Source organism: Bufo bufo, chromosome 4, assembly GCF_905171765.1.
Source record: "Bufo bufo chromosome 4, aBufBuf1.1, whole genome shotgun sequence".
NCBI lineage: Eukaryota > Metazoa > Chordata > Amphibia > Anura > Bufonidae > Bufo > Bufo bufo.
The window spans coordinates 221,910,908-221,925,001 of record NC_053392.1 but is presented as its reverse complement, the minus strand read 5'-3'; the positions used below and the strand labels follow the sequence as shown (position 1 = coordinate 221,925,001).

General features: G+C 46.6%; 1 protein-coding gene across 1 annotated transcript in view; it reads right to left on the bottom strand.

Annotated features, from left to right (window-relative positions):
• XXYLT1 (xyloside xylosyltransferase 1) overlaps positions 1-13,719 on the bottom strand; it is a 291,171-nt gene extending 277,452 nt beyond the window's left edge. The window contains exon 1 of the mRNA XM_040428327.1: positions 13,182-13,719. Within this exon, the coding sequence (XP_040284261.1) occupies positions 13,182-13,664 (483 nt within the window). The 5' untranslated portion in view covers positions 13,665-13,719. The remainder of the gene's footprint in view (positions 1-13,181) is intronic.
• Positions 13,720-14,094: the final 375 nt, after the last annotated feature.

The following is a 14,094-nucleotide window of genomic DNA, read 5'->3' as shown; positions in this document are numbered from 1 at the left end:
TCCCCCCAGCCCAGTGATGGGCCCGAGCTGCGTTGGATGCCACCCCGCTGTGAACATGCTTCATCCCCATCCTCCTCCAGTAGTGGGCCCTGGCTGGCCAAATTTGTACCTGGCCTCTGCTGTTGCAAAAATCCTCTTTCTGAGCCACTTCTAAAAGACTGGCCTGAAAGTGTTAGAGATGACCCCTCTTCCTCGTCCTGGGCCGCATCCTCTTCCATCATCGCCCTAAGTGTTTTCTCAAGGAGACATAGAAGTGGTATTGTAACGCTGATAACGGCGTCATCGCCACTGGCCATGTTGGTGGAGTACTCGAAACAGTGCAACAGGGCACACAGGTCTCGCATGGAGGCCCAGTCATTGGTGGTGAAGTGGGTCTGATCCGCAGTGCGACTGACCCGTGCGTGCTTGTCACGGCGGACGGGATCTCAGATACACAGATAAATCAACAAACAAGTTCCTAGGCGAGAAGCTGGGGAAAGGTCACCTCCTAGCACATCCCTGACTTCTCTCCCTACACTGCTAAGCCCACATTCAGACCTTGAAGGTAGGAATAATGTGTCCTCGTGCCTGGGCTGAATATACCCTAGAATCCCTGAGATGGTGAAAGGGGAATAGGGACAGACGACACACAAACAGCCTAGACAGCAAACAAAAACAGAAACCAAACTTATCTTATCTGAGCTGGAACAGACAATCCTTCCTTCCTTGCTTGCTTCCAAGGCCAGACTGATTTCTATAACCCGCACAGAACACTGGGATTGAGTGAGAGTTAAACCAATGACCCCACCCAGTGCACCTGAAGGGAGGCGGATCCAGCACGACTCCAAAACAAAACAAAAAATTAAACACGTGCTGCTATTCTGGCCGACCTCCGCACATAGTCAGAGCAGGGCATGACAGTGCTGCAGCTGAAACTCCACTATGGCCTGCTGCTGCTCGCACAGTCTCTCCAGCATGTGCAAGGTTCCACCTGGTGGGCACGTCGCATATGAGGCAGTGGGCGGGAAGGCCGAAGTTACGCTGTAGCGCTGACAGGCGAGCAGCAGCAGGGTGAGAACGCCGAAAGTGCGCACAGACGGCCTGCACTTTATGCAGCAGCTCAGACATGTCGGGGTAGTTGTGAATGAATTTCTGCACCACCAAATTCAGCACATGCGCCAGGCAAGGGATGTGCGTCAAACCGGTTAGTCCCAGAGCTGCAACGAGATTTCGCCCATTGTGACGGGCGGCAGAGTGACGGGCGGCTCTAAGTGACTCCAGCTTAAATAGAGGCTGGGTCACATGCTGCAGTTGGTCAATCACAGCCATGCCAATAGTAGGCATGGCTGTGATGGCCTTTTGGGGCAAGTAGTACGACGCTTGTTGATTGGCTACTTTTACGTAAACGTTCGGGTTCGGGTGCCGAAAAACCTAAAGATCGGAGCGAACCCGAACTTTACAGTTCGGGTTCGCTCAACTCTAGTAGTGAGTAATGCGCTGCCCGCCCACCCGGCCTGCCTCCTCCCTGCTATGGAATTTAGTGTTAAGTTATACCGCTGGATTACACATGATTATTATATTTTAACAATGCCTACAGGTTAGATAAGATTATACAACAGTGAGCGGGGCCGTTGCATTAGAATACAGAGACTGCACCGATCCCCGCTTTTTAGAGGGTGAAAATGGGGAAAAAATATTTTGACTCCCCTGCATAACGGAAATGGGATGGATCCGTTATGAAGGCCATAGACTTCTATTATGACGAAATAAATAACAGAATGCCTCTAAAGACATTTCGTTATGCATTCCATCATAGAATTGCATTCTGCTTTTACCACCAAACGAAGAGTGAGCAAATTTCAAAATATGAAATTTGCTCATCTCTAGTCACTTTATTGGGGAGGTCACATTATTAGGAGTGGGGTCATTAGGGGTACCTTATGGATCACTTTCTGGCAGGGACCAGCATGCAGGGCACAGCTCTCACAGTACAGGTAGCCAGGAGCAGGCACGTGTGAAGACTGAGAGGCGGAGCAGGAATGTGTGACAGGGAAGTCTGCTCCGCCCCTCGTCTGCCTGCTCCCACGCTCCCATCAACCGTCCTCTTCCACCATACCATCGCAACTTCAGGCCGGCCAGTCCGTACCACCCAGCACTTGCTGCAGCTGGCCGGCCCCTATTACAGAACACCCGCAGAGGCGACCAGCCCCTGCATCCAACCACATGTAGCTGAGCCGGGTCCCTGCCTCCCAGCACAGCAGCGCGCTCGGCCATTTCCCTCCAGCACCCACAGTACGGCCGGCTCTTTCACTGCAGCAAGGTACCGTAATAAGCAAAGCGCCAAACATTTTCTTTTTCCCTATATTCACCTCATAAGACACACTAACCCATTTTTTTTTTTTTGGGGGGGGGGGGGGAGCGAGTGCGTCTTATAGAGCGAAAAATACTGTATATCTATGTAGTCATATGAGGGCTTGTTTTTTTGCGGGACAAGTTGTAGTTTTTAATGGTGCCATTTTGGGGTACACATAACTTACTAATTAACTTTTATGAAATCTTTCTGGGAGGAGGACAGGAAAAAACAGCAACAATGGCACAGAGTTTTTGCGTTATAAACTTTGCAGCACTTCTTTTCATCAGTACAGTTATAACGAGACCAAATACTTAGTAACCCTTTTTTTTAAAAAATAAAAATAAAAATTGTATCCCCGCAACCCAAGACCCATAACTTTTAAAATTTTCTTTCTATGAGCCTCATTGGCATGATTTTGAGGCTCATACCACTTTTGGATCGCTTTTTCACGTTTTTTAGATGGCGAACAAGCAAAAAGCAGCAATTCTGGCCTTTTTTTGTTTAACAGCATTCACCATGCAGCATAAATTAAAGGATAATTGTGTAGTTCGGGTCATTATGAAAGCATCGATACCAAATATATGGAGATTTACATTTTTTACATTTTTTTTGTAATCAATTAATAGTCCCACAAGGGAATTCTAACAGGCTTCTAAAATACATTGCACTATAGTGAAATGTAATTTAATGTCAGTGGTATACTGACATGCGCCAAAGAGTCGCGGCCTGCTAGGACACACTTGAGGCAGGCCTGGGGCCAGATTTATCATAGTGGCTGGAAGATAAATCTGGTCCATGTTTATACTTTCTAGTCTAAGCTTACACTTCCTACTGTATAAGCTAGCTTAGTTTTACTCCAAAAATGTACCACAATTGTGTTACAAAGCGGCTTATTAAGCCACATCTTGTCTCCAATAACACACACCCCTTTGTCAGATAAGGTGTAAATAAAAGTAAGTAAATAAAGCATTGCGGAATATGCCAGCGCTATATAAGTGAGTAAAAAAATAAGGTCTAAAACACTTAGGCCTCTTTCACACGGGCGTCATGTTTTTGGGCCGGATAAGATGCGAGTGCGTCGCGGGAAAATGCGTGATTTTTCTACGAGAGTGCAAAACATTTTAATGTGTCTTGCACGCGCGTGAGAAAAATCGGCATGTTTGGTACCAAGACCTGAACTTCTTCACAGAAGTGTTGTGTAGATTAGAGTTGTTGCGATAACAAATTTTTGATTCGGTTTCGATACCATAAAAAAGTATTGCGATACTCGATACCATTCGATACCACGCAAAAGAATAAACCAAAAAAGCCACGTGCATTCCGCATTTGAAAAAAATGGCGAATCGCACAGTTTTTATTTATTTTTTCTGTTCCGGCATTCACCGCATAGATTTTTTTTAATATTTTAATAGTTTGGACTTTTCTGACGTGGCGATATGTAATATGTTTTATTTATTGTTTATACATTTTATATGTGTAATTGGGAAAGGGGGCGATTCATACTTAATATTTTGGTGTTTTGTTTTTTTTAAACTTTTTTTACACTTTTTATTTAATAACTATTTCCCCCCTTAGATGCCAGAACCTGAGATTTTTCATCCCTTGTCCTATTCACCCTGATAGAGCTCTATCAGGGTGAATAGGACCTCACACTGTCCCTGATGCTCTGTGCTCTGTGCACACAGCATCAGGGATATTAACATGGCAGCCAGGGCTTCAGGAGCGTCCTGGCTGCCATGGTAACCGATCAGAGCCCCAGGCTTACACTGCTGGGGCTCCGATCAGAAGCTGCCACCGCCACCAATGAGGAGGGGCGGAGGGGACCCTGTGGCCACTGCCACCAATGATTTTAATACTAGGGGGTGGGGGAAGGGGGCACTGTGCCACCAATGATTTTAATGGGGTGGCGGGGTTGAGGGGGGCGCATTGCGCCACCAATGATAATTACCCCTTAAAGGGGTTGTCCGAGTTATGAAAAAAAATAATATAGCACTGAAAATCTGATGGGCAGCAATATATAACTAAGCTAAGCAAGTTTTCTGCAAAAAAAAATATATATATTTCCTAATTTCCCTGGTTCTTTTCTGGCCCTTTGTTTACATGCAATAAAAACAATCTCTGACCCTAACCCTGCTCTGCTAAGGGAGTGGATACAAGAGCTGCCCTGAGTGACATGTCTGCCTGCAGGGAGACTCAGCAGCATGTTGTATGTGTAGGACTACAAGTCCCAGCTGTATAATGACACTGCTAAGGGAGTGGATACAAGAGCTGCCCTGAGTGCTGGGAGAAACAACAGCAACTTGTAAGTGTAGAACTACAAGTCCTACTTGTATAATGACACTGCTAATACACACAGGATCTTCCCCCTACCTTCTTGTGCAATGCTCTCTCTAGTCTGTCAGATCCTGTGCCCAGAATTGTCACTGCTGCAGCTAGCCAGTATGTGCAGCTGTAGGGGTTAAGAATCTTAGGAGAGAGAGAGCAGACGGCAGTGAAGGGGGGCGTGGCCAGCACAGTGACTCTCGTTTTACCTTTATCAGAGCAGGGAGAGAAGCTGACATCACAGGTCATGTGACCCTCAGTGAAATCTGAGAAACCAGCCACTGGAGATAAAGTGAGTTAATTGGAAAGCTGTTACATTTGCTTAGTTAGGAACATAGAAAGAACAAAAAAATAACTCGGATAACCCCTTTAATACAGGAGGCGGGTACTGGCAGCAGATCAGCGGCAGTTGAGGGGTTAACTGCCGCTGATCTCAGCTCCCTGTCAGGGGCAGGGTGCTGGCAATGCGATTCTGCTGCCGGCACCCGCCTCCTGTATTATGTGTTAAAGACTACTTTATATGGGTCCAGACTTTCAGTATTAGGCTACACAGAGCGGCACCCAGAGATGTCCCTGCACTTACTATTATTCCTGGGCGCCGCTCCGTTCACCCGCTGTGCCCCATTACTGTCTCCTCTCCTGCTCCATATGCTAATTACTATTGGAGCAATGGGGAGGAGACATCAGCTTCTCTAGTGGGTGTTCCTTCTCCCTGGCTGTAGCGCTGTCCAATCGCAGCGCAGCGTAGGGAGAAGGAACGCCCACTAGAGAAGCTGATGTCTCCTCACCATTGCTCCGATAGTAATTAGCATATGGAGCAGGAGAGGAGACAGTAATGGGGCACAGGCGCAAAGCGGGCGAACGGAGCGGCGCCCAGGAATAATAGTAAGTGCTGGGACATCTCTGGGCGCCGCTATGTGTAGGAAAAGTCCTATCACTGGTGGCGCAGTGCGTCCGCCCCTCTCTCCGTTCATTGGTGGCAGCGGCAGCACAAGGGGGAGGGAGAGCGCGCTCATGTTCAGAGATACTAGACTGCGTAGCAGCGCAGCCCAATATCGAAAAAATGAAAATAAAAAGTATCGATTGGGTATCGAAATTTCGATACCCGCAACAACCCTAGTGTAGATTGTATTATTTTCCCTTATAACATGGTTATAAGGAAAACTAATAGCATTCTTAATACAGAATGCTTAGTAAAATAGGGCTGGAGAGGTTAAAAAAAATAAAAAAACTTTTTTTAACTCACCTTAATCCACTTGTTTGCGCAGCCCAGCTTCTCTTCTGTCTTCATCTTTGCTGTGCAGTAGGAAAAGGACCTTTGATGACATCACTGCGCTCATCTCATGGTCCATCACATGATCCATCACCATGGTGACTGATCATGTGACGGACCATGTCAATGTTTAAGAAAATTTCCAAAACCCACTTTTTAAAGGACCAGTTCAGGTCTGCAGTCACTTTGTGGGGCTTACATAGTGGAAAACCCCCATAAATGACCCTATTGTAGAAACTACACCCCTAAAGTTACTCAAAACTGATTTTACTAACTTCGTTAACCCTTTAGGTGTTCCACAAGAATTAAAAGATGACATTTCTAAATTTCACTTTTTTGGCAGATTTTCCATTTTTTCTTTAAAACATCGAGGGTTAACAGCCAAAAAAACAACATTTATTACCCCGATTCTGCGGTTTACAGAAACACCCCACATGTGGTCGTAAACTGATGTAAGGGCACACGGCAGGGCACAGAAGGAAAGGACTGCCGCATGGTTTTTGAAAGGCAGATTTTGCTGGACTGGTTTTGAGAGACCAAATCCCATTTGAAGCCCCCCTACAGTAGAAACTCCCAAAAGTGACCCCATTTTGGAAACTAGGGGATAAGGTGACAGTGTTATTGGTACTATTTTAGGGTACATATGATTTTAAATCGCTCTATATTATGTTTTTTGTGAGGCAAGGTAACCCAAAAAATGGCTGTTTTGGCACAGTTTTGATATTTTTATTTTTTTTACAACGTTCATCTGACAGGTTAGATCATGCGATATTTTTATAGAGCAGGTTGTTACAGACACAGTGATTTCAAATATGTACTTTCTTTGGTTGTTTCAGTTTTACATAATAAAGCATTTTTGATCGCTTGGTGTTGCACTTTAAATGATGTTAGGTGACAAAAAAAAATGGCTTTTTTGGCACTGTTTTTATTTTAATTTTTTACTGTGTTCACCTGAAGTTAGGCCATGTGATATTTATTATAGAGCAGGTTGTTACGGACACGACAATATCTAACATAACGACTTTTTATTTATTTTTTTCACTTTAAAACAATAACAGCATTTTTGAAGCATAAAAAATGATGTTTTAGTGTCTCCATAGTCTGAGAGCCATTGCTTTTTTGTTTTTTGGGCGATTGTCTTAGGTAGGGTCTCATTTTTTGTGGGATGAGGTGACGGTTTGATTGGTACTATTTTGGGGGGCATACGCCTTTTTGATCGCTTGGTGTTGCAATTTTTGTGATGTAAGGTGACAAAAAAAATGGCTTTTTTTTGGCACTGTTTTTTTTTACTGTGTTCACCTGAGGGGTTAAGTCATGTGATATTTTATAGAGCTGGTTGTTACTGACGCGGCGATACCTAATATGTATACTTTTATTTATTTATTTCACTTTACGCCTTTTTGATCACTTGGTGTTGCACTTTTTGTGATGCAGCGTGACAAAACAGTTTGTATATTTTTTTTTTTACGGTGTTTATCGGACGGGGTGGATCTTGTGATATATTTATGGAGCCGGTCGTTACGGACGCGGCAATACCTAATATGTGTGTGGGTGAAACGGCACCAACCCATCACTCCCCCTCCACTCCTGGTCAGTATCTGCTTTTCTCATGCTCATTATGTACCATTGGCTATTTGCCATTTAGGATCCTGCAGACAATGTTTCTGTATGTATTTGTAGTTTGCCCTTTGGAGACTCCTTGTTAATCTAATATCTAAAATAATGGCAGTAATTGGGTATGTTAATATGATGTGGCATGAGGTCAGGATATGAGATATACGATTGCGGTTCATGATCTGCTCTTCTGACTGTGCAAAACTAACCATAGGAGGTACTGTTTTTGGGGGGGGATGGTGGATTTATACTTGTGGCAGTACTGTCCTGCACTGCTACCACTGTATGTATTTTTGCTATATTATGTATTGAATTTTTCTTTTTAAAACAATAAAGATTGAATTTATATTATATGTGTGTATATTATTTTTGGTGAACACTCAAATCATGCTGTTCACATGTCGACTTATTGTCTGCTGAGGCATGGCATCCCACTCTTATTAAAGGACGGCCCTCAGGTCATTGTGGTTCTGGGGTACAGAGTTACAAGCCTCTACACGGCGACTCAGCTGATCCCATAGGTTTTCAATGGGATTCAGATCTGGTGAAAGTGCAGGCCACTCTATTTGAGGTACCCCAGTCTCCAGCAGCCGTTCCCTAATGATGCGTCCCAGATGAGCTGGCGCATTGTCATCCATGAAGATGAAATTAGGCCTGTGTTGTTCATGTAGAGGCACAATAACTGGATTCATGATGTTATTCAAGTAGTATGAGCTTGTCACTGTACCAGTCACAAAGTGTAGGGCAGTTCTGTATTTACTAGACACACCTGCCCACAATATAACACCACCAAAGGCTTGTTTGGTCACAACATTTCTGCTCAGCGTGAATCAACTTTCATCAGTAAACAGCACTGAGGCCTTCGAAGCAACTTTGGTACTGGTTTTGTGGAATGGCCTACAGCGCTGCTGTCATTAACTTTGATGTCAACAAAACGTCTTCCTTTCAATATTTCCTTTATCTTTGGGAACAAAAAAGGTTGACTGCCTGTCCAGTCGGTACAAATTCATAGTGAACAATCCCTCTAATATCTAAGAAAGTTACCAACATTGTTTTGACTTTTGATTTGAACTGGTGGAACTTTTGTGGTCGGGGACAAATCGGCAGTTTTCCACAGTGCACTTTTTTACTTCGTTTCAGGGTCGTATCGATAGATCCATGTTTCATCCCCTGTGAAGACACATCCCAAAACACCCTCTGAATCTTTATAAGGTCTTGGCAATTTTCGATTCTCCTTTGCTTATGTTCATTGGTGAGCATCTTGGGGACCATTTTTGAACAGACCTTCCTCATGCCAAGATTTTCAGCTACGATTTTCCTCTGTTTCTCTGTAAATGTTCACCTGCTCTGCTCTTGTCAGCCGACGATCTTCACAAACAATTTGACTGACTTCTGCTCAACAGTTGTGCTTGTACTTGGCCGTCCCGATCTCTCGTCGTCAGTGACACTTCCTCTGCCCTTAGAAACGTGTCATCCTCTTGTAAACTGCTAATTTCTCAATAGCATCCTCCCCATAAACTTGCAGTAACATCTCCCCAACCTATCTTCCATTCTGGCCAAGTTTAACAAGAAATTTTAGCACCGTGCATTGCTCTAAATTAAGCTCAGACATTCTTGTGACGGGATTCAGAAACACACACAGACATTACTAGTTGTCAATCAAAATGAGATTGCTGTGGATCTACAAGAACACTGCTGTAAAACACTACGATAAGGTTATGGAACCATACTGGAGTTTATGTATAGTGATTAGGGATGTCCCGATACCATTTTTTTAAGACTGAGTACGAGTACCGATACTTTTATTTAAGTACTCACCGATACCAATTACCGATACTAATTTTAACAATAAAATACACACACATGTATTTTCTGACCACTGACCAACCAAAAGGCCCAAAAACAGAACTATAACATTCCAAGGAGACGTTATACTGTATGGGGGCAGCCACAAGGAGACGTTATACTGTATGGGGGCAGCCACAAGGAGACGTTATACTGTATGGGGGCAGCCACAAGGAGACGTTATACTGTATGGGGGCAGCCACAAGGAGACGTTATACTGTATGGGGGCAGCCACAAGGAGACGTTATACTGTATGGGGGCAGCCACAAGGAGACGTTATACTGTATGGGGGCGGCCACAAGGAGACGCTATACTGTATGGGGGCGGCCACAAGGAGACGCTACACTGTATGGGGGCGGCCACAAGGAGACGCTACACTGTATGGGGGCGGCCACAAGGAGACGTTATACTGTATGGGGGCAGCCACAAGGAGACGCTACACTGTATGGGGGGCAGCCACAAGGAGACGTTATACTGTATGGGGGCGGCCACAAGGAGACGCTACACTGTATGGGGGCGGCCACAAGGAGACGCTACACTGTATGGGGGCGGCCACAAGGAGACGTTATACTGTATGGGGGCAGCCACAAGGAGACGTTATACTGTATGGGGGGCAGCCACAAGGAGACGTTATACTGTATGGGGGGCAGCCACAAGGAGACGTTATACTGTATGGGGGCAGCCACAAGGAGACGTTATACTGTATGGGGGCAGCCACTATTATACTGTATGGGGCGGCCACAAGGAGACGTTACACTGTATGGGGCGGCCACAAGGAGATGTTATACTGTATGGGGGGCCACAAGGAGACGTTATACTGTATGGGGGCAGCCACAAGGAGACGTTATACTGTATGGGGGCAGCCACTATTATACTGTATGGGGCGGCCACAAGGAGACGTTATACTGCATGGGGCGGCCACAAGGAGACGTTATACTGTATGGGGTCAGCCACAAGGAGACGTTATACTGTATGGGGGCGGCCACAAGGAGACGTTATACTGTATGGGGGCGGCCACAAGGAGAGATTATACTGTATGGGGGCGGCCACAAGGAGACGTTACACTGTATGGGACGGCCACAAGGAGACGCTACTGTAAGGAGTCAGGAAAACAATTTTTGAAGTCCCCCCCTCCTCAGTATAATAGTCTTGTGGCCATCATACAGTAATGTATATTTCTTCTTGCCCTAATGCCTGCTTTTAGAGATCAATGTGCAGCTTGCAAGCAGGGAGGGAAGGACCAGGGCCATAGAAGACAGACACTATCACCAGGGACTTGCTCCTGGCAAACACAGCTCTGCTGCAGTGAATGCAGTGGAGCAGACTGATATAATTACAATGTATAGTTATTGCAGGGACTCAGAGAATCGTCTGAGAGTTTATTAGTTAAAAGAATCTAATGAGTCAGAGACTGTGTCACCGAGTCCCTGCCAGACTTCCTGCTCTGCTACATGCACCCTGTACACACACAGCCCCACTACATGCTATGCTAATAATGCCCCCCCCCTTCCCCCCGGACGGACTTAGGCCTCTTTCACACTTGCGTTGTCCGGATCCGGCGTGTACTCCACTTGCCGGAATTACACTCCGGATCCGGAAAAACGCAAGTGTACTGAAAGCATTTGAAGACGGAACCGTCTTCCAAATGCTTTCAGTGTTACTATGGCACCCAGGACGCTATTAAAGTCCTGGTTGCCATAGTAGTAGTGGGGAGCGGGGGAGCGGTATACTTACAGTCCGTGCGACTCCCCGGGCGCTCCAGAATGACGTCAGAGCGCCCCATGCGCATGGATGACGTGATCCATGTGATCACATGATCCATGCGCTTGGGGCGCCCTGACGTCACTCTGGAGCGCCCGGGGAGCCGCACGGACGGTAAGTACACTGCTCCCCGCTCCCCACTACACTTTACCATGGCTGTCAGGACTTTAGCGTCCCGGCAGCCATGGTAACCACTCTGAAAAAGCTAAATGTCGGATGCGGCAATGCGCCGAAACGACGTTTAGCTTAAGGCCGGATCCGGATCAATGCCTTTCAATGGGCATTAATTCCGGATCCGGCCTTGCGGCAAGTGTTCCGGATTTTTGGCCGGAGCAAAAAGCGCAGCATGCTGCGGTATTTTCTCCGGCCAAAAAACGTTCCGTTCCGGAACTGAAGACATCCTGATGCATCCTGAACGGATTTCTCTCCATTCAGAATGCATTAGGATAATCCTGATCAGGATTCTTCCGGCATAGAGCCCCGACGACGGAACTCTATGCCGGAAGACAACAACGCAAGTGTGAAAGAGCCCTTACAGGGAGCCGCAGAGCAGGAAGCCTGGCACGGACCCGGTGACACGGTCTGTGACTCATTGGATTCTTTTAACTAATAAACTGTCAGACGATTCTCTGAGTCCCTGCACTACGCTCCCTGTGCTGTGAGTCTCTGATTGGTTGGAGGGCGGGGCGGGGCGGAGCTAGCTTCCACTGTCGGCTCCTATTACACAGTGCCTGCTGCTGCCCTCTGAAGCTGTTAGCTGTGCGAGATGCAGGGGCTGCGGACTGACACAGACACATAGAAGCGGCGCACAGGTATCGGCAGTGGTATCGGGGACATTTGCACGAGTACATGTACTCGTGCAAATGCCCGGTATCGGGACATCCCTAATAGTGATGCCCCCAGGGTGGACTGGGAACGTAAAGTGGCCGTGGAAAAAAACTAGAAGCGGCTCCATGTTGTAGGCGGTCCCAAACTGACAGAAGGCCCGGAGACACCCCATATTATAGCACGGTATACCATCCCAGCTGAACCAAATCACATACTGTATAGTATACACTGCTGCCCCAGCGGCACAAAATACCTCCCAAAAACTGCCCCTCTTTGGTGGCATGCGCCAGCTGCCTCGCTCTATCCTGCTTCTCCAGTTGTCTCAGGATGGCAATACAGCTGACTTCAGCAGTCAGGAGGGGTGTGTCTGATCATTACTTAGGCCGGGTTCACATCACTATTTCATTATCCGTTCTTCTGATCTGTCAGAAGAACAAAACAAACAACAATGAAACGGATCCTGTAAAATAAAGAATATCTTGAACATCCGTTTTGCCCACTTTGCATCCGTCTTAGCCATTTCCTTCTGAGATCCATCTAAAAATCGGATCTCAGAAGGAAATGCCTAAAATGGATGCTAAATGGGCAAAACGGATGCTCAGGATATTTTTTATTTTTTACAGGAACCATTTCATAGTTGTTGTTTTTTTTGTTCTTCTGACAGATCAGAAGAACGGATAATGAAACAGTGATATGAAATGCGGCCGGTGGTCGTGAGGAGAGCTCAGCCCATCAGGAAGTTTCCCTGTGGGGTGTATGGCCAGCTCGCCCCTGGCTGCCCCATCAAACTTGCGATGAGGAGTTTGTGAACTTTACTGTCATACCTTGTATATCTCAGATCGGATATTGATGACCAATCCTGACGGCAGCTATTCAAATCTGAGCTACCTGTAAAATGCCTCCTGTTGGATAAATATGTCCTGTTAAGAGTTTCCATCTCAGATTCTGTCAAAAATACAAAAAAACTTTTAATTTGTTCCAGTAAAATGATGGCCACCGTTACAGAAACCGAGCGTCCTCATTATAGTAAATGGCGACTCTTGGGTGAGTCGGGACAGTCGTGTGACAGATGGGTCACTGCCATCATCTTTGCGTTCCTGTTGCTATGAAGGAACAGAAAATGGAAATGTGGAGGCAGGTGTGAACAGACCCTAATATAATCTTATTACGGTTTATTTCGCTCAGCATCCGCATCCTGGCACCCACCTTATACTTAAAGCTGGCGCCCTGCAGCAGGTCGCGGAGCATAGTCTTGCCGATCTCTTTGCTGGACTCGTCAGCTACAAAGTGCAGGCTCAGCACCTCCGTACTCTCGAACTTGCCGTACTTGACCAGGGAGTGGAGCGCCACCTGGAACTTGCTCCTGAGCCCTGGAGCCCTGTCCACCTTGGTGAACATCATCAGGACATGGTAGTCCTGCACCCCCCGGCTCTCCAGGTTCTTGCTCTTCCCTTCACCCAGCTTCAGTTCTGAGGAAGAAGGAGGCAGCAGCTCCATGTCTGGGATTGCGCTGTGTTCCTTCATCCTCCGAGTGGTGCTGGAGAAATTCTCCTTCCCAGAACCCAAGTAATAGAAGGCAAACACTGCCAGGGCGGCGAGCAGCAGCAGCACAGCCTGGTAGGACCTCATAGTAACGATCCTGTAGGTCAGCGGCGGCTCACTCATCACAGCGGACACAAGGCTCCTCATACATAACGCCACAACATCACAGTGCAACAGGGGGCAGCCATGCTGGACTTACGGCAGGATCACGTGATAGAAGACGCTAACGACCAATCAGCGCACAGCCCGCCTCTTTCCGTTTACATCTGCCTGATTCCATTGGCTAGTCTGTGAAGCGGCGCTGACAGCGCCTTGCTGAGGTAGAGACGGGTTCGTCGCGCTCCTTCCTCAGACGAATCCCATGTCTTCTGCACCGCGGTTCTCCCAGCCTGAGGAGGACGTGACGCTGGTTATGGCCTGTGTCATAGGACATTGTAGTGAGAGTTATATGCTCTGGCCAGGAATTCAGCACAGTTTTCTTCAGCTTTCACACCAAGTCTTGTCCCTAGTGTATTTCTTATTCAGCAGCTTTGCACAGGATGTCACTACTCATCCCCAGAGGAACAAGTAGATTATT